The sequence below is a fragment of the Trifolium pratense genome, linkage group LG1 (genome assembly GCF_020283565.1).
Source record: "Trifolium pratense cultivar HEN17-A07 linkage group LG1, ARS_RC_1.1, whole genome shotgun sequence".
Lineage (NCBI taxonomy): Eukaryota > Viridiplantae > Streptophyta > Magnoliopsida > Fabales > Fabaceae > Trifolium > Trifolium pratense.
Window position 1 is genome coordinate 45,891,852 of NC_060059.1, and position 27,003 is coordinate 45,918,854.

At 34.8% G+C, this 27,003-nt stretch overlaps 1 protein-coding gene, 1 long non-coding RNA gene and 1 pseudogene across 2 annotated transcripts; 1 reads left to right on the forward strand and 2 right to left on the reverse strand.

Annotated features, from left to right (window-relative positions):
- Positions 1-15: 15 nt before the first annotated feature.
- Positions 16-6,945, reverse strand: LOC123895078 (annotated as a pseudogene).
- A 2,805-nt stretch (positions 6,946-9,750) lies between these two features.
- On the reverse strand, positions 9,751-10,686 carry LOC123895086. Its single transcript, XM_045945281.1, has one exon. It carries the CDS (start codon positions 10,684-10,686, stop codon positions 9,751-9,753), a length of 936 nt encoding a protein of 311 aa, XP_045801237.1.
- Positions 10,687-13,033: 2,347 nt separating this feature from the next.
- Positions 13,034-16,463, forward strand: LOC123904796. Its single transcript, XR_006808278.1, has 3 exons — positions 13,034-13,215; positions 14,809-15,313; positions 16,161-16,463. It is a non-coding gene; the product is annotated as an uncharacterized LOC123904796 (long non-coding RNA).
- The last annotated feature ends 10,540 nt before the right edge of the window (positions 16,464-27,003 follow it).

A 27,003-nucleotide genomic window follows, 5' to 3' on the forward strand; every position in this document is an offset into this window, starting at 1 on the left:
TTGAACGTAAAGTATCTACTCCATTTCATTCATAATAATATCACGAATACAAAGGGGAACATCAATGAAAATGTGGAAACTAGCTAAGGATGTGGCCTCTCTTGCTAATACATGAGCGACCTCATTGGCTTGTCTCCTAATATACTCAACCCGAGAGTTTCTAAAATGTGTGTTAAACATGGTCCTTAATAATATCACCAAGCTCAGACTCATATCTCTATTCTTACTATGAAATTTAGTTACAACAATTTGTGAGTCAAGCTCGAAATCCACATGCTCCAGTTGTAAATCTTGAATCCATTTCATGGCATGCAACAATCCCGATGCCTCACCAATGTCCACATTCATAATTGGAGAGAACCATTCCGTCTTAGCAAGTACAAAACTTCCTTGATCATCTCTAACGCATACTCTTATACCCACTTTGTTGAGAATATTGGAGAAGGATGCATCTATATTGCATTTGTACCTTCCAGTAGATGGTTTGGACCACCTAGTACCCGCTATAGTTGGTTGAATTCTACTTTGCTTTTGTTTCATTTCTTGTGCTTGGTTCCAACCTGTTAAGAGATTAATGCCATGATCACACACAACATTGACTGATTCTACTTCATTTCTCCACAATTTATTGTTCCTATGTTGCCAAATACTCCAAAGCAAAACTGAGAAGAGTGAAAAGTGGTCTGCTGCCATATGTTGTGCTAGTTCAAGCACACATCCTGATACACTTGTAGTAGTGTTTAAGGAATGTTGAACTTGATGCCACAACCCACACCTCTGCAAATTTTGAATGCTATTCCTGCAATAGAAAAAAAGATGTGTACTATCCTCAACTAATTCGTTACATAGCACACACATATCAGAACAATTAACACCCTTTTGGTTAAGGCGAGCTCTAGTTGGAACACAATTTCTACACAGACGCCAAATGAAATTTTTAATTTTAGGAGGGATTCTAGCTTTCCAAAGAAAACTCCAGTTGCCAGAAACTTGAAGATGAGTTGTATCAAGGATATTCTCAACGCATTGTTGATAAGCACTCTTGACGGAATATGTTCCATCCTTTTCATGTCTCCAAATTATCTTATCATGATTAACTGAATTGAAAAGAGGGGTTCTCAACACCATATCTGCAACTGAGGCATCAAACAAGGAATTCACTAAATTAACATCCCAATGCTTACCATCATCACCAAACAAGTCTGAAACATTCAGCTGGTGAAGTTCCTCTGCCAAGTTCGGTGGCTTAGAAATCACAGCACCATTAACAAGCCATTGTTGGTCCCAAATAGAAATATTGTGACCTGACCCAATGCTCCACTTGTGACCATCACGAACAATGAACTTTGCACTCCAAATACTTCGCCAAACATAACTTGGGTTGTGACCAATGCTAGACTGAAGAAAATCACTTCTAGGAAAGTATCTAGCTTTGAAAAGACGAGTGATTAAACTACCTGAATTAGTCATGAATTTCCAGGCTTGTTTTCCAAGCATTGCATAATTAAAAGCACTAATGCTTTTAAACCCCAAGCCACCCACATGCTTGGGCATTGACAAACGATCCCAAGATAGCCAATGAATACCTTTAGACTGCTCCTTGGTATGTCCCCACCAAAACGAGTTCATCATCTTCTCAATCTCATCACAAAGGGAGGATGGAATTAGAAATATGCTCATAACATAGGACGGGATTGATTGTAGGACCGATTTGATTAAAATCTCTCTGCCTACTTGAGATAAACATTTACTGCTCCAAGAAGTTATTTTTTTTCCAAATCCTGTCTTTGATAAACTTGAAAGTGGATTTTCTACTCCTACCCACCATCGACGGGAGCCCATGATATTTACCAGTTTCTAATACTTGTTGCACTCCTAAGATAGATGCAACAGAGTCTTTAACAGAAGCAGCAACATCAAGGCTACAATAGAATTCTGATTTTTGCAAATTGATGGATTGACTGGAGGCCTCTTCATATGTAGCAAGAATGTTCTTCATAGCCAACGCCTCATGGTCAGATGCTTTAAAAAACATAAAACAGTCATCTGCGAAGAGAAGATGAGAGATAATAGGAGTATTTCTACAAATTTTAACTCCATGTATGTTCCCTCTAGTTTCTGCTTTTCTGATCAATGCTGATAAACCTTCAGCACAAATGATAAATAAGTAAGGTGAGAGAGGGTCTCCCTGGCGCAAACCTCGGCCTGGAACAATTGGCCCTACTACGTTGCCGTTAATCATCACCGAATAATCAACAGTTTCCACACATAGCATAATCCAAGATATCCATTTATGGGAAAAACCCAGAGCTGAGAGGACGTCCCTGAGGTAGTCCCAATCTATTCTGTCATATGCTTTGCTAATATCTAGCTTGAGAGCCACTTCACCAACTCGGCCACGCGTTTTAGATTTCATGTAGTGGACTAGCTCGATGGCAGCCATTGCATTGTCAAGAATAGAACGCCCTGGAACAAAAGCGGATTGATTCTCAGATATGCATTTATCCATAACAACTTTCAATCTGTTGGCGAGCACCTTAGCAACCACTTTGTATAACACATTACATAAAGCAATAGGTCTCCAATCCTTCATAGAGGTTTGAACATCACCTTTAGGAATAAGAGTAATATTTGTGGAGTTTAAATTTTCTGGAAACATGCCTGACTCTAGCCAGTGGCAACCTGCATTGTATATTTCAGTCCCACACATATCCCAAAAGTGTTGATAGAAACCCGGATTAAAACCATCTGGACCAGGACATTTATCCACCTGCATAGAAAACATCGCCTCTCTGAACTCTTCAAGCATAAATAGAGCTGTTAGAGCAGCATTATCGTCACTTGTTACCGATCTAGAAATAACATTTAGGACTGCATCACGTGAGCTTGTCTGCTTTTGGAACAACTCGACAAAATATTCTCTAGCAATTGATCGGGATGTTTATCAACTTAACTGCAAGTATACAGTTGTGTCGCGTAGTTTTAAAAGATTATCGAACCCAAAGGACCAATAATCGACCTACCGTTATCTAGTGTTGCTTTGTAAATCTAAGGCTAATGATTTAGAGGGTTTTGAATAATTAAAATAAATAAATATTTTTTAGATTTTTAATATGTAAATAAAATATTGCTAGGACGTGCTATTAGTTGCTTCAGAGGGTTCAATGCTTAATTCGTGCTAGACAAACTGTAAAATTTTCGAAACTATATTGATTTAAAAATATTAATCTCAGCTCTCGCAAATCTTGACCAGCATTATATAATATAAAGGTGATGCTTAACTCTCGTTCTCACATCCGCTAATAAAATACTCTTTGAAAAGCAATATAATTTGATTAACTCTAATCTCAACTCTCGTTGCGAATTAGAGTTAATGTTCAGTTTTTACTATCTAGTAGAAATCTCACGCTCTCGCTCTATTGATTTTTACTTTAATTAATTCTCACTCTCGTGACGAATTATAATCAACGTTTAAATAAAAACTGCTTAAGAAAATAAAACAGTCGCCAGTTTTCAAGAATTATATTTGATTTAAAAACACTAATCTCAGCTCTCGCAAATCTTGACTAGCGTTATACTTAGATAAAATAAATGCTCTGCTCTCACGCGCTCACTTACATATATAAGTACCTTTGAAAACCAATATAAAACTCATCAATCCTAAATAGCTCTCGTGGACTTTAGAACTAACGGTCAGTTTTAACTATCCGACCCTAAACCTCAACTCTCGTCAATGTTGGTTTATTGCCTTTAAAACAATCCTCACTCTCGTGACAAATTGTTTGAAAACGTATTTATTTAAAACTGGTGGTTGAAAACTATTAAGCACGAATTAACTACCGAACCCCTATTAGCTACTAACTACACATCCTAGCAACGCTAAATTTAGCTAGACATAACTAAAAATAAAGACATAAAATAAATAAATAAAAATAAAGACATTAAATAAAAACAGAAAAATAAAATAAAAAAAAAAAATAAGCATAAAAATAAAGAAAAGAAAATAAAATAAAGAACCTGAATTAATAAAAGAAATCTTGAGTACGAACACCGACGGCGCAACAGCAGGAAATAAAAATATTAAACTAAGAGAAGAAACCAAGAATTAAATCTTAGCCTCAATTCTCTTCCTCAACTGTTACAAGTTGGTGTGTGTTTAAAGTGTAAGAAAGGACACATATTTATACTAGTAGCTAGGAGACAAAACATTGCAAATAACCGATGTGGGACTAATTGCAGGTGTGGCGAATGCCACACGATTGAAATTATTTGGACGGCCAGGATGAAGAAAGTGGCGACCGCCACTTGGTGCTAGCTGGTGAGCGGCATTTGCTCCTTGCTGGCGTGTGTCAATTGTTGTTGGGTTGGGCTGCACATGTGTGGCCCAATTGGCTGCACTTGTGTGGCCCATTTTGTCCATTCTTGCTCCTTTTCAGTTCATTTTCGCTCCTTTCTTCAACTCGTACACTTTTTATCTGTTTATTTAAAATACGAGGAATAAGTAACTATTTATATAGTAAAACTTCAAAATCGAAATAAAAACATATAAAATATAATAGTAAATTAACTAAATAAATAGCATCTTTTTAGGTGTATCAAACTCCCCTAAACTTGAACCATTGCTTGTCCTCAAGCATTTTAGCTTGCATATAGAAAACATTTGAAATGCGAAGCAACTCACACACACACAGACTTAGAGAAAAATAACATCACAAGTACTCATACGTGGTCAGAAATTCAAATAGGCTAAGATTAATTAGTTAGGTTCTTTATACAATCAAGAAGGGTATTTCAACGACACACAAATTTCTCCCTCTTATACATACCGAATTTGGACCATCCGTTGTACTAATATCTAAATCTTCTCCTTTGTTTCATCCTTTTTCATTCTAGACAGTCACATTAAGACCCTTTATCTATGTCACACACATGGTAAGAAAGCCGGTTAGCGTCTTTATTCATCTTTTTCAACTCGCAATTAGCTTGATGATACAAATTTTTGTATGAGCAATCATATAAATATTTTTTTCCAAGGTTTAACCGTATTACCACAATATGACCTTATATTATTTTTTCCTTTAAGGTTTAACCGTATTACCACAGTATGACCTTAAAAATTTGCTTAGATGATTCGCTTATATTCATCGACAAACTTACTTAATGTGTGACTTTATAGATGGTGTCCGACTGGATAGATAAACTACTAAAGGATTCCACAAATTTAAATTAAGAGATTTTGGCACAATGGTTATTCAAATTGATATCTATACTAGGGAGACTTCTGGTGTTGGAAAAATACCGATTTTGTTGTAAAATTCCCTAATTTCCTTAACTTAGCCTCTCGTCTTTTCCTAACCTATATACTTTCTAAGTGAGCTATTATCCTAAGTCTTTGGAAAAAAATTTAATTTGGCTCAAAAAAAGGAAAAATTTAGAAAACCAAAGAATATACTATAAATTCAATTTTTATTATTATGCGAAAGGAAAAATAAACTAATAAAAATTCAAATAACTAAAAACTAAAAGTAAATAAAGATAGTAGAATACTCCCCTAAACTTAAATTCAACAGTGTCCTCACTGTTGTGACTTAAGAGTAGAATTGGAGCGTAAAACCTATGATAGATCATAGGGAGGTTGTTGATAATTTTGGAAATTATTGAACTGAAGCCTTAAACTGCCTAGCTCTTGTATGACATTGTCGAGCTACTGTTGACGGTGCTCTTCTGAACTCTCCCATTGGTTGTGATAGCCCTGCATTTGATGTTGGCGTTGAAGAATTTGTGCTTATTGGGCTTGCATGAATTCCATTCGTTCCAACATCTCCTCTTGTTGCTGATGCATCGCATAAAAGAGTCCATCGCGCTCCTCGTTGATAGCATTTAGAGCGCGCATTTCATAGAACACATCATCGACGGTACTCTATCTTGATGAGGAAGAACTGCCTGCAAAAGTGTTAGAAAAATGTGTAGTGTGTGCAGGTGGAACGATGTTGGCGCCCCCACCAGCGGCAACATTTTGAGAAATGTGCGTGTGAGCTCTATTAGTCACAAAGAAATTAAAAGATAGAAGAATGCAAAAGGTAAAAAAAGGTCATGGGTTGCCTCCCACGTAGCGCTTTTGTTTAACGTCGTTGGCTCGACTATTCAGAAGTGTAAGCACTAAGGGTGTTTTGAGAATGAATCTCTGATTAAACTCCTAATTAATTTTGGTTTCCATCGCCACTTATCAACCCATCTCCCATACCCTTCACTCTTTATTTTCTTTTTCCTATAGGGAGGTTCAGAGGTCTGAACGTGTGGTGGTGGTTCTGGATCAATCTTTATTATCAGTTTTTCGGGTCTAGGTTTATCTTCTTCATTAGCCACCTCAAAGTCTACTCTCCCTTTTTTAACACTAATAATTTCCCTATTGTCCTCTAAATTTCTCTTTTTATACGAGGTTTCATACAAAGGGGCATTAGTGTTTATGTTTTTCAACTCTTCTACATCCCTTTTAGATTGGGATTCTACCTTGGCTTCCACAAGCATTTGGGTGAAAGGGATCGGTGGATTGTAAGGGGGAGGGAGGATGTAAGTTGGTTTCTTCTCTACCTCTTTGTCACCTTCCTCTTTAGGCGGTGTAGGTGGAATTTTCTCAATCTCTATATTTTTCTCGTTAGATTTCTCATTGATTTCATTATCACTCTCTTTAGGATTTTTATTTTGACTTTCATTAGTTGTTATGACGTCTACATGACTCTTAGTGAACGATCCTAGAGATGTTTGTGCAAGCAAGGAGATTTGAGTCTCTATTGCCTTGTTGCCAGCCTCGAGGGACTCGACCTTAGTGTTTATCTGCATGAAAGCTTCATTGACCTCTTTATTTATGCGAGTTTGTGCTTCCACAAACCCGTCCATCATAAACTTTAGCCTAGAGAGTGTTTGAGTCTCAATGAAATCCTCCATTAATATTTCGAGATTGGATTTATGGTGATTTTGTGGTTCCTCATAATATTGGGAGTGGTGGTCGTAGAGGAAATACGGGTATTCCATTTAAAATTTAAAATAAAAATGCCTTAGTCTCTACGGTGCAACATTGGAGTTACGATATCGACTAAATTGGTCCCCGGCAACGGCGCCAAAAACTTGATCGGGATGTTTATCAACTTAACTGCAAGTATACAGTTGTGTCGCGTAGTTTTAAAAGATTATCGAACCCAAAGGACCAATAATCGACCTACCGTTATCTAGTGTTGCTTTGTAAATCTAAGGCTAATGATTTAGAGGGTTTTGAATAATTGAATAATTAAAATAAATAAATATTTTTTAGATTTTTAATATGTAAATAAAATATTGCTAGGACGTGCTATTAGTTGCTTTAGAGGGTTCAATGCTTAATTCGTGCTAGACAAACTGTAAAATTTTCGAAACTATATTGTTTTAAAAATATTAATCTCAGCTCTCGCAAATCTTGACCAGCATTATATAATATAAAGGTGATGCTTAACTCTCGTTCTCACATCCGCTAATAAAATACTCTTTGAAAAGCAATATAATTTGATTAACTCTAATCCCAACTCTCGTTGCGAATTAGAGTTAATGTTCAGTTTTTACTATCTAGTAGAAATCTCACGCTCTCGCTCTATTGATTTTTACTTTAATTAATTCTCACTCTCGTGACGAATTATAATCAACGTTTAATTAAAAACTGCTTAAGAAAATAAAACAGTCGTCAGTTTTCAAGAATTATATTTGATTTAAAAACACTAATCTCAGCTCTCGCAAATCTTGACTAGCGTTATACTTAGATAAAATAAATGCTCTGCTCTCACGCGCTCACTTACATAAGTACCTTTGAAAACCAATATAAAACTCATCAATCCTAAATAGCTCTCGCGGACTTTAGAACTAACGGTCAGTTTTAACTATCCGGCCCTAAACCTCAACTCTCGTCAATGTTGGTTTATTGCCTTTAAAACAATCCTCACTCTCGTGACAAATTGTTTGAAAACGTATTTATTTAAAACTGGTGGTTGAAAACTATTAAGCATGAATTAACTACCGAACCCCTATTAGCTACTAACTACACATCCTAGCAACGCTAAATTTAGCTAGACATAACTAAAAATAAAGACATAAAATAAATAAATATAAATAAAGACATTAAATAAAAACAGAAAAATAAAATAAAATAAATAAAATAAGCATAAAAATAAAGAAAAGAAAATAAAATAAAGAACCTGAATTAATAAAAGAAATCTTGAGTACGAACACCGACGGCGCAACAGCAGGAAATAAAAATATTAAACTAAGAGAAGAAACCAAGAATTAAATCTTAGCCTCAATTCTCTTCCTCAACTGTTACAAGTTGGTGTGTGTTTAAAGTGTAAGAAAGGACAAATATTTATACTAGTAGCTAGGAGACAAAACATTGCAAATAACCGATGTGGGACTAATTGCAGGTGTGGCGAACGCCACACGATTGAAATTATTTGGACGGCCAGGATGAAGAAAGTGGCGACCGCCACTTGGTGCTAGCTGGCGAGCGACATTTGCTCCTTGCTGGCGTGCGTCAATTGTTGTTGGGTTGGGCTGCACATGTGTGGCCCAGTTGGCTGCACTTGTGTGGCCCATTTTATCCATTCTTGCTCCTTTTCAGTTCATTTTCGCTCCTTTCTTCAACTCGTACACTTTTTATCTGTTTATTTAAAATACGAGGAATAAGTAACTATTTATATAGTAAAACTTCAAAATCGAAATAAAAACATATAAAATATAATAGTAAATTAACTAAATAAATAGCATCTTTTTAGGTGTATCAAACTCCCCTAAACTTGAACCATTGCTTGTCCTCAAGCAATTTAGCTTGCATATAGAAAACATTTGAAATGCGAAGCAACTCACACACACACAGACTTAGAGAAAAATAACATCACAAGTACTCATACGTGGTCAGAAATTCAAATAGGCTAAGATTAATTAGTTAGGTTCTTTATACAATCAAGAAGGGTATTTCAACGACACACAAATTTCTCCCTCTTATACATACCGAATTTGGACCATGCCGTTGTACTAATATCTAAATCTTCTCCTTTGTTTCATCCTTTTTCATTCTAGACAGTCACATTAAGACCCTTTATCTATGTCACACACATGGTAAGAAAGCCGGTTAGCGTCTTTATTCATCTTTTTCAACTCGCAATTAGCTTGATGATACAAATTTTTGTATGAGCAATCATATAAATATTTTTTTCCAAGGTTTAACCGTATTACCACAGTATGACCTTATATTATTTTTTCCTTTAAGGTTTAACCGTATTACCACAGTATGACCTTAAAAATTTGCTTAGATGATTCGCTTATATTCATCGACAAACTTACTTAATGTGTGACTTTATAGATGGTGTCCGACTGGATAGATAAACTACTAAAGGATTCCACAAATTTAAATTAAGAGATTTTGGCACAATGGTTATTCAAATTGATATCTATACTAGGGAGACTTCTGGTGTTGGAAAAATACCGATTTTGTTGTAAAATTCCCTAATTTCCTTAACTTAGCCTCTCGTCTTTTCTTAACCTATATACTTTCTAAGTGAGCTATTATCCTAAGTCTTTGGAAAAAAATTTAATTTGGCTCAAAAAAAGGAAAAATTTAGAAAACCAAAGAATATACTATAAATTCAATTTTTTTTATTATGCGAAAGGAAAAATAAACTAATAAAAATTCGAAATCGAAATAAAAACATATAAAATATAATAGTAAATTAACTAAATAAATAGCATCTTTTTAGGTGTATCAGCAATAACATTCAGTTCATCTGAATTACTACAAACAACACTATTAGTATTTTCTAGAGAAACAATTTTATTAACCTTTTTTCGAGCAGTTGTAAATGCATGAAAGTAGTTAGTGTTCAAATCACCATCTTTGTACCAAAAAGTTTTAGCTCTTTGTCTCCAAAAAAGATAATCTTTTACTAGAAGGGAAGATAACCTCTTCTTTAAAGCATTAAAGTAATTAACATTGGAAGAATCAACCTGACCTCGGGCTCTTTCTAATCTTCTGTGACATTTATCAATCTCTCTGCGAAGGTTTTGGAAGTTGTCTTTACTCCACTGAGACATGGTTGCAGCACAAATATCAAGTTTTTGCACAACACCATCAACACTAGTATTCTGACAGCAACTCCTCACGATACTGTCAAACTCTGAATCCACTAGCCACACATTCTCAAACATAAATTTGCGATCCGATCTAGGATAAATTCGGACTGGATCACAAACAAGCCATAAGGGGTAATGGTCTGATGATGTAACAGTCAAGCATTCTAGTCTAGCATTAGGAAATGATTGACACCATTCTTCGCTAGACATAGCCCTATCAAGTTTCTCTTCCACAACGCGATCAGTACCGAGACTTTTGAACCACGTAAATTGATATCCCTCCATGTGTATATCGATCAGGCCGGAGTCAAGAACTGCATCACGAAAACCGTTTATCAACCAATTTGGCCTATCAACTCTACCTTTTTTTTCATCCGAGGAGAGAATATCATTGAAATCACCAATAATGCACCACGGTATATTAGACACATGAGACAAATGTCTAAGGAAGTTCCATGAATCTCTTCTTCTACTACCACCTGGATAACCATAAAAACCTGTAAGACGCCAAGTTCCTCGTCTAGCATCAACAACCTCCATATGAATATGATTTTGAGAAAAATTAGAAATAGAACAATCGGACTGTTTGTGCCAAAATATTGCCGGTCCTCCTCCCCTCCCTTCACGATCCACAGTAAAACAGGAATCAAAACCCAATACATAACGCAACTCTTTTGTTTTATTTGAATGAACTAAGGTCTCATACAATATCAATATATCCGGTTTATATTTTCGGATGAGGAATTTTAAATTAAGAACTGCATTCGGGTTACCTAGGCCCCGACAGTTCCAGCTAATAATACTCATTTACCACACTAGTGATGCTCTTTTTTGTGACAGACCTCCTGAACTTGAAAATAGGCATGGTAGAGATCACAATAATCCATATCTGACCCTTGTATGCAAATTGATCAATCAAAATATCACCATGACAAAATAGGGGACTCAATAGATCAAAATTCAAGACAAAAATCCAATATAACCAAATAACCGACTCAATAAATAGGAAGCATCAGATCATGAAGCAATAAAGTAACCAGATAAATGCCAATATACAATCCAATCAATTGTCACGAGTTGCATACAATCCAATCAATTGTCACAAGTTGCAATTTTAACAACCAGAACGACGATGTCAGGTAAAATAGAGGCAAAGCATACCAGATTGAAGAAGTAGAATCTTTGCATAACTGATTCAGACCACCTATAGGGCAAGAGAAGCAAAACCCCAATTGGAAAGAAAACCAAAACACCCACAAGGAGGCTTGACGGAGCTTCCTAGGAGAGACAAACAAACACTCACAAGGAACCTTGATGGAGCTTCCTAGGAGAGAATACAAACGGCGAGTACTCGCGGTTGAGATTAGATTAAGAGTGGTATATTTGAATGTCACACTAAAGACAAGGATGAATGTCACAAGGACTTGATTTTTTAATTCCTTCTGAAGTACAATTTCGACCAAGAAATCAAGGACATAAGTACGATGTTCTAATTTAATTTTTGATGTTTTCTCTCCCGACCCCCCTCATTTCTTTTATACCCCCCAAAAATCCAATTTTGTCCCTTGCGGTTGGAAACGTTTTTGCCAAAAAACTTCGGTTTATATTCACCGAAGCCAAATATTAGACCATTTCGGTAACTGCGAATCGAACATTAGCGTTTTCGGTACACAGAAAACGAATGTCAGCTTGTTCGGTACCTGCGAACCGAAATGTGATAGATTTCGGTACGTTGGTCGCTGGAATTAGGCCATTTTCGGTAGCAGTTTACCGAAATAATTGTTTCGGTACCTGCGAACCAAAATGTCCCATATTTCGGTAAGTGATTACCGAAATTTATCAGCATGTCATATTATTTCGGTTCGTATAAACCGCAGTACCCCCCAAGGACAAAAACGGAAATTCAGGGGGTAGAAAAGAATTGAGGGGGGTTGGGAGAGAAAACATCTTGATTTTTTGGTCATTCATACTTGTTTGTAAAAACTTTTTACACTCATCCGCATGTACCTCATAAGTGTGGGCCTGGCCCATTAATTTTAAGGAAATATCCAATTCACATATTACCCATTTTACCCTTAATTTGTGTAGATCCTTCTTGACTAAAGAAACAATAATGCTTAATATAGCGAAAAACTTTTTCGCGAATGTTTCACGAACGCTAACGCTATACCACAACAAGCAACGTGTTCCGATTTGCATTAATTTGACTTTCTTTAAAAATAAAATCTTCAAAATGATGAGTTTGCATGTGACGGTTTGTTTTGTTTTTCATGATCTCTAGTAACATTTTTTTTCTGGAGGCAACACTCTAGTAACATGAAGTATTGAAGTAGAGTTTTTTGTTTGTATTTTCATCGTAAATATTCGATTTATTAGATCGCCTAATTTGGTTCGGATGTCAGTTCCAACATCAAATGATTTTAGTCCTCTCCTAATTGCAGTTGGAGGGAATCAAACTGTAATATTTCCTACTATGTCCAGCGCCAATCACAACATGAACAACTAACAATAAAAATTAATTGATTTTAATTAAATTAAAAAAATTATCAATTAATACCACAATACACAACTAATTACATAAATTTTTCTTTTTATTTTTCTTAGGATATGGATGGTTTTTCCCTTATTTAAGTAGCTAGGTATTGGTACCAAAAAAAGTATTTCATCTGGTCTTTAATATAAGAGAGATTTCATTTTTTTAGATTCATTAAAAATTTAATGTATCTAAATCATAATATGAACTAAATACATTAGATTCTCAATAAATTTAAAAAATAAAATCTCTTTTATATTAAGAACCGGAGGAAGTGGCTATATGGTACGGTAGTTATATACTATTTTTGAAGCAAGAATAGTAGTTATATACTTAAAATTGGGATTCGTGGAAAATTCGCGAGAAATCTCTCGCGACATATAGCATATAGCTCCCATGGTGATTCGCCAAATCCTTATATCCCTGAACAACCCTGCAGTTTCCTTTCGCGACTCATCACCAAGTGTCACAAACTGTTCAATGTTCGCTAACTGTTGATTAGTGCCATCGCAGGTTGACCACAGTCCGGCGACTTCGTAAGTTCCTGCATAACTATTTCTTCCACGCTCTGCATCTCATTTTCTTCTGCGTGCTCTTTCCGATCTATCGATTCTGACGACGGTGAGAGATTGGTCAGAATCTTCAAGGACCTAGCACCGATTCCTTCACACATGATTGTATTGTATGATAGATTTCTTTCCCCTCTACCGTTTTCCCCTGTTTCTCTTTCATCTTCATCACGCTCACAGAATCATTCATCATTCGCTCCTTCCTTCTCACTTCTTTGTGTCTCAGTTGTTTCCAACCTTTCCGCCATTGGGATTACGATCAGTTTCTTTGATGCGAACTTCTTCTCGGTCATCGGAGAATGCCTCGATCACCTTCAATTTTGGCTCAACGTGTTTTTCTGTCAAGTACTCCACCTGTGCTCCAGATTGTCTCATCATAGCCATGGAAAACGTTTTCCAATCTGCATCTGGGTTCTCTTCACACCAATAATATAACCACATCCTCGCTTGTTCATCCTCCATGCTCATAAAAGCCCAATGAAGCTTATCGCGACAAGGGACTTCATTCTTCTCAAAGAACCATTCGGCCACAGCGATCCAGCCAACAAGATCGGTTCCCATGAAACCCGGTAATTGCTTCTTCTTAGTCCAAACATCCTCCATCACTGGCTCTCGTCGGATCCGGCAGGTCGGACCAATTAAGAAAATGAATGAAACAGTAATAATAAAGAAGTAGAATGGAAAAAAAGCTTGGAGTGAGTCCTCATGCTCTTCATTCACTCATGCCACCTCATCATTATTTCCTTCTATCACTCTTTGTGCCTTTTTGTTTCCTTCTATATTGTGGGTTCGCCTGTTGGTAACCTTTGTTTCTTGTTCTCCTTATAAGGCATGTCTTATGCGTGCTTTCTTGTTCTCCTTGTTCAAGAATATGATGCATGTATTATATAGCTTTTGCAGCTTCTGGTTTGGGTTATGCTGTGGTAACAGGTTCCAGCTTTGATTTTTCTTTTTGTTTTTGCACCCTGGGCTGTTTGGATTTTGTTTTGTTTTGGTTTATGTTTTGATTTTGTGACATTTGGTGGTTGGTTTTGTAACCACCGGTGTTGACAGCTTATTGGTTGGGAGAATATGTTTAATGAATGTATCTTGCTCCTTGTCCCACTGGTATTGTAGTTTATTATCCTTCTAGTCGATGAGTATGTCTTGTGCTCTTGAACACCTATTTTTAATAATCTTCTTGCTGATATAAAAAAACACACACTTTCACATACCAAAGATTATGCAAGTTACGTACTTATCATGTAGTACTAATACTATTAGGCATTTTAAGTAGCAATGTATAGTTCATAAATAGGCTCTTTTTTTTTAGAACTGATATATGTTCTATCAGTTTTGATGGAAGGTTAATGTATACCTCATTTTTAACACACAATTTTCTTTACAACGTGTTAGTAATTCTAATGTGTAGAACCTCAATTGCTAAGCTTTAAAACTATTAAAATATAAGTGTGATTGTAAATCTTTATGTCTAATTTTATTGCCACTATCTCTACTCTACATTCAATTAACTTGTGCGTTCTCATGTAGTTATTTTTGTTGCAATTTATCCATATTCAGGTTCTCATATAATATAACTTGTCTGAGATATGTTTGCTGGAAAAAAACAAAGTGACAGAAAACATTGGTATCTTCTAACTTGTGAGTTCTCAGATACTTAATTTTATTACAATTTATCCATATTCAGGTTCTCATTTGTGTGAGACAGGTTTGCTGGAAAAGAACAAAGTAACAGAACACATTGGTATCTTCATTCTCAATTAACTATATTATATCTTTTGAGCTATTTATTCTTAGAGCTATGTATGAATCAAATGAAAGTCGGTGAATCTATGTCCTCTGCCACTTTCTATATTTGGTTATGAGATTATAAATGATTTTTGCCTTCTTTCATGCTGATAGCATTATATATATATACATTAAAACTGTATTTAAATTTTGGCTATTTTTGCTTTGTTATGTGGAATCTTGTTTGGCTATTCACTTTGCACAACGCTGCATCGCCCGTCACCGCCTCTCGTCTTCTTCCTCACACTTTAAGCCTCTTTTGATTCTCTCCTCTAAGGTAAAACATCTTCCAAACTTTTTACATTTATTGTCATGCCTTTAGTCACTATCTTGTATGTCACGTCTGTGTACTGCACATTATTCCAAAATATATGTAACCTAGCTAATGTCACAGTTAAAATAACAAGTTATATATAAGCTCAATGCAGTAAATACTAAACTATATCTTTTTAATCTGAATATTGTATCTAATTAGCTAATAATAAGTCCATAACCTGTTTTCTCATCAAAACCATGTTGTAGGAAAGTATTATTAATTATTATAGCATCAAATTGTTATAAAAATAGATTTTATGGTATATTACTAATCGGCAGAATGAATGATAGCAGTTTTATTTACTTTTCTATAATTAACACGTGTGTGAATCTAGTCATTTACTATACTACTACTTACCAAAAAAGATAAGATCAAGTTAAAATTAAAATAAAGATTTAGTCGAAAAAATGAATTAAAGTTAAACTGAAATTTGCATTAATTAATTAAAAAATGTAAAAGAAGGGGTCGGCACTCTCCTCTCAACTCAACAAGTCGTTTGAGTTGAGCTTATAGTTGGAAGTTGGAACCCACCCGTGTGTGTGTCTCCCCATGTTCTTACTAATATGAAGACTTACTAATTGGCAGAATGAATGATAGCAGTTTTATTTACTTTTCTTCAATCTTCATATTTCACAAAACCTATGCCCAAGTAATAATGGTGGATCTGGGGATATTAGATTTCACCTGTAATGTTTGAGCAAAATGCTTTAGTGGTCAATGAATTGCTTGGTAAGAGTTGGAACCCTATAATTTTTTTGAGGCTGTTGAAAATGACATTAATTATTTATGGTTACATTTTTCTGTGCAGGATGCATAAGAGGCTGTGCAGGTTCTAATCAGGTTATTTTGATTAGTTGTTTATAGGAGTATACATTTTTTTTTGACATAGTTTACAGAAGTATGCATGTTTATAGAAGTATTGGTGAAAAGTAGGTTAGTAGATGTGATTTATGGCTTTGGCTTGGACTTGCTTGTAGTTGGGTGATATGTAAGTTTGTTTTACTTGTTTTGTTTTATTGGTTAATGCTTATAAGATGCATATGTTGGGATGTGGCAATAAGAAGGAACTAATTAAGCTTTTACATATATAAAGTTAAATCATTGTGGAAAATATTGGTTTTTGCTTATTTACTATCACAGGAGGTTCCTGTCATATAAGTTTCAGTTTTCTACTAGATTTAGATTGTTTCATATAAGCCTCGTAATAATTGGTGTTTTAATATCACATTGTTCTATGATCATCTTTTAATTAGTACTTTATTGCCTTTTAATGTGTAATTTTGTGTTTTAGAAATTCCTTTATTCTTTTGTATGTCGAACCAGTGCAAGCAAAGATGGGGCAGCTACTACTTTTTTTTTAAAAAAAAATAATACGTTTTTACGTCGGTTAATTTGCTGAACGACTTAAGAAAAACCTTGATTAAGTGATCAGGCGTTACCTAACTACCAGACTCAAGGAGTAGTTTTGTAAATCGGTTAAACAGTAAACAGACTTAAGCGGTGTTTTCTTAAGTGAGTTAAACATCCGTCTTAACAAATCAAAATTTCTTATGTCTGCAAGATGGTACGGAACTGTCTTAAAAAGTCGTTTTTATCCGACTTAAACTACCACATTAAACTAACAAAATTAATTTAAATTACCACATTAAACTAACAACTAATTTAAGCCAAGTAATATTAATTAACCATAAAAGGCAGTTGATTCTGCTGGTAATATAGAAAATGAAAAAGAATTTTAGAAGCAGATCTATAAAATAGAATTAGATCTATAAAATAGCAAGTAGCAACCACCATATGTGGTGTAGAGCGGCGGCAAGGAAGGATTTTAGAAGCAGCAGTGAATAGATGGTAGAAATTCGTGGGACACAGTGTGGTGCCATGGTCACCGGTGGATCGGAAGAAAAGGATTGATTGCAACGTGGGAGAGAGAAGAGATGAGGATGAAATATGGTACATACAAATCTATCATAAGCTCTCTTTCCCACCGTGGGAGACTCATAAGACTGTCTCACCCTAGAATGGGCCTCACCCAAAACATTAAGACATTAGGTTTATATGTTTTTTTACTTATAAAAAGTTCAACATCAACTCTTCCAACCAATATGAGCTTAACTCACACTTGATAGATCTCAACATCTTCTCTCTATGTCCACGATCCATCACCACTTACTTATTGCTCCTGCAACCGAGCACTTATACAATTGTTAGGCCATGAGAAGAGAGCCTCACTGGAATTGCATCGACACATTGGGCCTTGTGTAACCACAAAGGTGATTTTTGACAACACATTTTCAGCCAAAATCTTACGGCATTAAGTTTATGGGTCTTCTCACTTATAACATGTTAAACCTTAAAATTTTCAACCAATGTGGGACTTAACAGTGCCACAAAAAGTAGTTTTAATAGCACATTTTTAATAGCCCTATAAAAACGCAATAAAGAGCCCTCTAAAATAGCACTTTGAGTATAAGTGCTATTATAACCTCAACGGAACGATGTTATAATAGCACTTTTTCCAAAAGCGCTATTAATGTCAGAAACACCTATAATAGCACTTTAAGTGGAAGCGCTATAATAGAAAAAAGTTAATTAAAAAAAAAGCTTAAATGCAGTTTTGCCCCCCCTGTTTTGATTAAATCGGAATTTTACCCCCCCTGTTTTTAAACGCGGACTTTTACCCCCCCTGTTTTATAATTTGTTGGATTTTGCCCCCCCCTAAAATTCTGCTTTCGAGTCACAACTTTAAAGCTTCGCACACAACTCAATTTTGATCAATAATTTACCAAAAGGATACCGAAATGACCGTAATCGAGTTATCTTTCCACATAATCAAACCCCACTGAATTTGGAGTTACAAAGAGAGATTAATTACCGTTTTAGTGAAGGTATGTCCCCCAAAATTCTGCAAAAAATCTGCTTTCGAGTCACAACTTCAAAGCTTCGCATACAACTCAATTTGGATCCATAATTCACCAAACGGCTACCGAAATGACCGTAATCGAGTTATCTTTCCACATAATCAAACCCCACTGAATTTGGAGTTACAAAGAGAGATTAATTACCGTTTTAGTGAAGGTATGTCCCCAAAATTCTGCAAAAAATCTGCTTTCGAGTCACAACTTCAAAGCTTCGCATACAACTCAATTTGGATCCATAATTCACCAAATGGATACCGAAATGACCATAATCGAGTTAGCTTTCCACAGAATCAAACCCCACTAAATTTGGAGTTACAGAGAGAGATTAATTACCGTTTTAGTGAAGGTCTGTCCAATTACTAATTCTGCAGAAATCTACTTGTGATCTTCAAATTCAACATCGTCTACCGAACACATCGTAACTCAAAATTCGACGAAATTGAAATGCAAACAAGGGTAATTTCGTTAGATTTCCATACATGTAAATAGTATTAAAAAATGAGCTACAAGGTGAGAGGAATGACGAGAATACCAGTAGTAGTTTCATACGATAATTAATTTGAACAGACCTTCACTAAAACAGTAATTAATCTCTCTCTGTAACTCCAAATTTAGTGGAGTTTCATTCTGTGGAAAACTAACTCGATTGCGGTCGTTTCGGTACCAGTTTGGTGAATTATTGATCCAAATTGAGTTCTGTGCGTAGCTTTGAACTTGAGGCTCAGAAGCAGATTTTGTGCAAAATTTTGGTGGGGGGCAAAATCCAACAAATTATAAAATAGGGAGGGTAAAATTCCGCATTTTAAAATAGGGGGGGTAAAATTCCGCATTTTTCAAAATAGGGGGGGTAAAACTGCATTTAAGCCTAAAAAAATTTGGTTGTTGGTGGTTTTGGAACCATTGACCCTTGGTTGATGATTAATAAAAAATAAATTAAATCAAAATCAAAATGAAAATAAATAAAAATACACTTCAGTATCTACTTATCTTCCTCATTTAGTTTTTATTCTTCTCGATCTCAATCGTTAGTTTGGTTCAATGGAGAGAAGGGGAGGGGAGGGAATTTAATATAGGGGAGGGGAAGGAAGGGGAGGGAAAAAAATTAATTACATATATGTTTAGTTCAATTGAGAGGAGGCGAAGGGAAGAGAGGTATTTTAATCACAAATATGTTTGGTTCAGGAAAGGAGGAGAGAGAATTTTAACTAATTTACATTTTTATCCCTATAACTTTACAATAATTATCAACTTTATAATTACAATCATTGGTTAATCGAAATTTTTCGATCTTAATGATTCTTCTAATCACCGATAAAATATTTATAAAATTCAAATATATATATATATATATATATATATATGGGGGCTGCTAATTTAGACCCAGTTGGGTCTAAATTAGCAAGGTGCACCTTTTGAGTTGGACAAAAATACCCATTTTTTAATTTTTTGGAAGAATAGAGCAACAGGGGCATTTCTGTAATTTTATGCAACAGTACACGCGCCCCCACTTCTTTTTCCCCCCCCCAGGACACGTGGCAGCTTCTCATTTGCCAAAATCCACGCGCGTGCATCACACGCGCCGACAGGCGCGCGTGGGGGTGAAGCTGACGCGGAGAGAGAAACCTTTTTGAAAAAGGCAGCCACGTGTCACGCTATTATTGGGTCTGCGTGATTTTTTTCATTTTATACTTTAAACTCGATTATTTCGTCGTAAATTAATTTTTTATTTTTTATTTTTTATACCAAAATTCATAATTTTTTTTTCTCTACAAATAGAGACTTGGTTCGTTTGATTTGGACACCGAAAAAAAAAAACGCAATTTTTCACTACTTTAAACTCGATTATTTCGTCGTAAATTTATTTTTTATTTTTTATACCAAAATTCATAATTTTTTTTTCTCTACAAATAGAGACTTGGTTCGTTTGATTTGGACACAGAAAAAAAAAACCCAATTTTTCACTACATTAATCTCATCAAATAACTAATAATCAACTTACTGAAACCATTTTACCAGGAAAATGGTTTCAGATTACAACTCTCTGAAACCATTCTACCAGATAAATGGTTTCAGAAGCAAACACAATTAATAAATTACTCACTGAAACCATTCTACCAGTAAAATGGTTTCAGAATACAACTATGTGCAACCATTCTACAAGCTAAATGGTTTCAGAAGCAAATAACTAATAATCAACTTACTGAAACCATTCTACCAGGAAAATGGTTTCAGATTACAACTCTCTGAAACCATTGTACCAGATAAATGGTTTCAGAAGCAAACATTAGTTTTTAATTATCGTTTTATCTCATTTAAGGTAGTGAAAAATTGCGTTTTTTTTTTCGGTGTCCAAATCGAACGAACCAAATCTCTATTTGTAGGAAAAAAAATTATGAATTTTGGTATAAAAAATAAAAAATAAAAAATTAATTTACGACGAAATAATCGAGTTTAAAGTAGTGAAAAATTGCGTTTTTTTTTCGGTGTCCAAATCAAACAAACCAAGTCTCTATTTGTAGAGAAAAAAAAATTATGAATTTTGATATAAAAATTAAAAAATAAAAAATTAATTTACGACGAAATAATCGAGTTTAAAGCATAAAATGGAAAAAATCACGCAGACCCATTCATATGCTGACACGTGGCTGCCTTTTTCAAAAGTAAAATTTTCTCTCTCCAGCTTATAATCTAGTGTGGCGCAGACAAGATGGTAGGATGATCTGGGCTGTCTGATCAATCAGACAGCCTTAATGAGATCACATCTTGGCTGTCTGATGGAAATCAACGGTCTGTAACCATGGTCCTTCCGTACGCGCGCGACACTGGATCCACGTCTATTAATTTTTAAGAAGGTGGGGGCGCGTGTCAGTATTTTTTTTTTTATGTAAAATTACAGAAATGCCCCTGTTGCTCTATTCTTTCAAAAATTAAAAGAATGGGTATTTTGGTCCAATTGAAAAGGTGCACCTTGCTAACTTAGACCTAACTAGGGTCTAAGTTAGAAAACCCCTATATATATATATATATATGGGGAGGGATCAAATTACACCGGTGTAACATTTGAGTAATGTTACACCACTCAATAACGCTTTAGCGAATACAAATTTTATAAAATCCACCGTTGGATTGAAAGTTTATATCGTATAGATCATCCATGTTGAATTTTACAAAAATCTAAAATCGTTTGATATGTTATTGAGACCGGTGAAGATTAATGGTTTATGCATTTTTATTGAATACCGTTAATCTTGATCTATCTCAAAAACATATCAAACGATTTTAGATTTTTATACAATTCAACATAGATGATCTATACGATATAAGCTTTCGATCCAACGGTGAATTTTGTAAAATTTGTATTCGTTAAAGCGTTATTGAGCGGTGTAACATTACTCAAATGTTACACTGGTGTAATTTGATCTCTCCCCTATATATATATATATATATATATATATATATATATATATATATATATATATATATATATATATATATAATAAATAGGCTTAAATGCAATTTTGGCCCTCCAAGTTTACCAATTGCTCTATTTTGCCCCCCTACTTTCAAATGCTCAGATTTAGCCCCCGAAGTTTACCTCATTTTGCATTTTGTGGTCCTCTTGATAATTTTGACCCATTTTGACCAAAATTTTGCTCATGTGAAATTTCTTTTACACATGTCGTAATGTTATTGGAATTATGTGATGACCTAAAATTTATTCTCAACCCTAGAGACATGTTTATAAATTCGAAGAAATTACTGGTGCCTATGTTTTTTCAGATTTTGATGGATGTTCTTATTAGAATTATGTGTCAACCTCTGATGTGCACAAAAATTATGATAAAAAGGAGTTTTGGTTAGAAATATCCAGCTAGTTTCATAATTGCATTTTTACTGAATGGAAACTGTATGTTTGATATGTTTTCCTTGTACAACTCTCCTAATTTGCTAGTTTTTTACGACGTGAATGGATTAATGATATCCCCTTTCCAATTAGTTCAATTGTGTACTAATTATAGATGTATTGATTCCTCGTACAATAATATAATGGCCGATGATGTTTATGTCCATGGCTCTGTTTTGCTTTGGTAGGAGACAGGTTTTTTTTTTCTCCTTGTATTAGCACATCTTGTGCTTTTCTTTTATAATAATTTTTAGGTTGCCCAATAACATTATGACACGTGTAAAAGAAATTCCACATAAGTAAAATTTTGGTCAAAATGGGTCAAAATTATCAAGAGACCACAAAATGCAAAAGGGAGTAAACTTTGGGGGCTAAATCCGAGCATTTGAAAGTAGGGGGGCTAAAATAGAGCAATTGATAAACCTGAGGGGCCAAAACTGCATTTAAGCCTAATAAATAAATTGACGGATGGGTCATATATTGTAGACTACTACAAGACAAAATCAAACACATTCAATTTTTAAAATAAAATCAAAGACAATATAATGCATAAACAGAATAAAAAGAACCAACGTACACGAGTTGTACAATTTCAATGTTTCATAAAAACATAAACATAAAGGACGTTGTATAGAAATACAATAAGAAGAAAGCAATACAAGAACATGAAGCAATGACGATGCAGGCAAAACACACAGGAGCAGTATCAGGACACGATAGAAAGTGAGATAATTTAAAAGGGTAATTTTGGAAATTAAATATAAAATTAAGGATAATTTTGTAAATGTAATAAAGTTTTAAAGAACGTAGATTTCCTTCCCTCCCCTCCAAATCCCCCAAATTTGGGGGGGAAGCAAAAAATGATATTAGCAGGGATTTTGCTCACCTCCCTCTCCCTCCCCTCCTAAAAATTAAACCAAACACATAAATTATAAAATATTTCCTCCCCTCCCATCCAAAAGAATATGGATTGAGTGCATTTACTTTCACCATGCAGTCATGCATTCACACCATCTAATGGTCCAATTTTAATACTCATCAAATAAATAAAAAACAAATAAAATAAGTGGTTGAGATTCACCTGCAGTCACTTTTTGACCGCAGGGAATCCAAATCCCCATTGTTCTCGTTTTACCTTACCTAAATCCTTCGTTTGGACCCAACACCTCACCGTCGAACCCTAAAACTAAATCATACTCTCGTTTACACCTCAAGCACTCTAACTCTCACGCTGGAAAACCCCTATAACGTTTTCTGAAAGCCCTAATATGTAAAATCCCAATTCTCTGACATCCCTCAAATGTCACTCTCAAATTCCCCCAAATCTCTCTATCTCTCAATTTTTGGGAGAAATTCAAACGCGGCTTCCACATTTATACTGAATCAAAGGCAAAGCTACATGATATGATTTCACATAGTCTTTCTTTCCTATTGTATGAAATATTAGGTTATATCTTATCATTATCCTGTTTTATATCCTATCATTATCCTACACTAAACGGGCCCTTAGTGTGTTTATTGATAGACTGATGATAGTATCATAAATAAATAAATAAATAAATAAATATACATTAAGTGTTTTCGTAAAGTACCAGATTTCAAACGGATCCTGCATAATAATATTAGAAGTTTAGTATGCTAATTTGTTCTACTATTTTGAATGACTTGTGAAAGACACATACATAATGACCATGTAAATCATTCTTATACAAGCTATTTCCATTTCAGCTCAAGAAGTCAATTATATATGGTTTTACAATCTAGATGAAAGTGAAGAAATTGCAATCTAGATGTTGTGGTTTTTGTCATGGCAGAGTCAGATTAATTGAGGTATGGTCCCTTCTTGATCTTAAGCTAGATCAGGTGAAATCTGGCACGCAGTGAACACAATGCTGCACAAGATGCTATAGCATATGTTGCAGCAAGACAGTCGCAGAACACAGTAAATAAATAAATAAATTGCAGAATAATAAATAACACAGATAGTTGTTAACCCAGTTCAGTGCAACGTCACCTACTCTGGGGAATACCAATCCATGAATGAATCCACCACTATAATAGCTCTAGTTCAAAGCCCTCGACCAACACCCGGTACTTGACTTATCACCTAGACACTACCCGTGCAATCCTACCTAAGAACCTCTTAGATAATGAGACCCCGTCCCAAATTCCCTCTAACAACACGTACTATGTTGCTGTCAATAATAATAATCACGATGGAGACACTCTCCTAGAAACTAGACCACACTCTTGCTTAAAAGCTTATGAGTGAATCACACACACTAACTCCGTGCTTCAAAGCTTAGGAGTAGCTTACAATAAACAACCCAAACCCAGTCCTAAACTTGCATCAAATCGATACAAGAAAGGCTCACACAAGACACAAACTCTAAACCTTAAAAACTCACGCTTTGTAAAATACACGGTTTAGAATCCACGAATAGAATAGCTTGAGGCTTCACATATTTATAGTCTTCAATTGTCTTGATGTCCAAGTTAGGTCTTCAGACATATACAGCTGTAGGAATTGCGGCCCAACCCTATATTAATTTCAAAAATATAATTTGTTTGTTTCATGTGTTACCAAATAAAAAAAAAACGCAAAAATATAATATAATTATATTTTTGTTTTAAATAACATTCCTTCGGCCGACTTCAATAAAACTTGCTGAGCAAGGCTCGTTTTGCCCAGGCGCACGTGCTTGAATATATAATTGAACCAAATCTTGACTGAGATTTGAAATAAAAATTCTGCACGAAAACAGAGCATCAGTATGCTGTACTATGATGCTACAGCACCTCAGTCCAGCATCTGGCTGGTTGGCTTTTGCAAAAATGTAGCCAATCAAAACACCAACATCAGGAATGACAAAATGAAGGTTGTTGATGAGAAATTAAAGATGATTGAGAGGTATCATCTAACCATTGCTTATCATAATTTTTCTCTTCTTTAATTTTTAAGACTAAGTTGTTTATTCTTTGGTAGTGGATTTAGAACATGATCCGATGGTTAACTTTGTTTCTGTAGGATGTGTAATTTGAAAGCTTATGGTGTTGATCCCAGTGATGGTAAGCAGTTTTTTGGGGGAAATACATTCTGCTGTGTGATCAAAAAGTGGAGGAAATACACTTCACATTCGTTCTGCTCATTTTGATTTAGGTAAGGTACTGTAAGGAGTTCCTTAAGCATTGTTGCCATGTACATAGTTTATGAATCTTGATTTTGATTTATCACAACTATTTTTTCATGTATGTTTCTTGATACACCATTTTAAAAATCCTGCTTTAATTTGATGACATAACTTCAATATGTATTCTTCAGGGGTAGATCAGTCCATTTGTGTTACTGGTGACAGCAGAGCATAACATATAAGCGGAATGAAGAGGAGCAGAGATACATATAAAAGATTTGTAGAGCTTTGTGTTTGAGTTTGAAGAGTTTTTTCTTATGATACTTTGTTAGTGGCCAAGTAGTGATGTTTGTCACTTTTAATTTGCAGTGAGTTTCTACTAGTTTTGTTTTTTTTTTCCTCTCCAGATTGTTACTTTCTTTTTTGGTTTATAACCCTCTTGTTCCTAAGGAAAAGGAGACCTAGTAGTCCAAAGTTTGGCCGCGAGATAAGTAAAATCTAGCAAAAAAATTGTTTCACCCAGAATCAAACCCGGGTTCTCCCGAAATCCGTCATTTTTTGGTGAAACTCATTAACCACTTGAGCCCAATGACTTGGTTATATTGTCACTTTTAATTTGCAGTGATGTTTGTTCTTGTATTGTCAAATTCAGATTTGTCTTGGAAAATAACTTGTTATATATTCTCTATAAAATACTTGATATTATTTGCTACTATGTTTTAAGTTTTAAATTAAGCTTCAGGTCACTTATTGAAAACATACAATTTAAGTTCTAAGGTTGTATAAAAAATATTGAAACAGACTTTTTTTTTTTTATATTGAAACAGACTTGTTGGAGAAAAATAAATAAATTGAAGGTTGTAAAAAAACGACATATAATAGCGCTTTTGTGATAAAGAGCTATTAAAGATACAGCATACGATAGCTCTTTTGGACACGGGAGCTATTGAAACTGGCATGTATGGCACCTATGATAGCGCTTTTCTGCAAAGCGCTGTTAAAGTGTGTTTCCCAAAGGGTTTTGAATAGGAATATTATTGCACTTTAGTATAGGTCATACAATAACACTTTAAAAGTGCTATAATAGTGCTATTAAAGCTTAAAAAAAGTGCTATAGTTGCTCTTATTGCTCTCTCAATGGAGTTCTGATATCACTCTTGGGCCATGAGAGAGGAGTTTCACTGAATCGACATCACATCTTCACCAAAACCTTAAGGCATTAGGTTTATGGGTTCTCTCAATTTTAAAGTGTTAAACCTCAGCTCTTCTAACAAATGTGAGACTTAATTCACACTTAATACACCTCGACATCATCTAACTTAAAAGTCTACAAGATGATGTACTTGGCCTTTATATATTACAATTATTTCCAACATGATAAATTATCTTTTTTTATAATAAAATTAAAGGAAAACAAAACACATAATTAGGACACGACTATATAGGAACAAACTCTTCTTAAATCTATCAAAAAGTAACTCAATACTAGGATGAATAACAACCGAAATAAAAAAGGGAAAAGTTATTGTCTTTTTGGAAGTGACACACGAGTATAATCAATCAAGGTTAAAAATGATGGATTTAAATGTATTTTTGGCTTCTCTTTATTTTCACTTAAGTATGGAATTGGTCCTTCTATTTTAAAATTACACAGTTTTATTCTTTCCCTCAATTTTTTTACTTAAAAGTGACGATGTG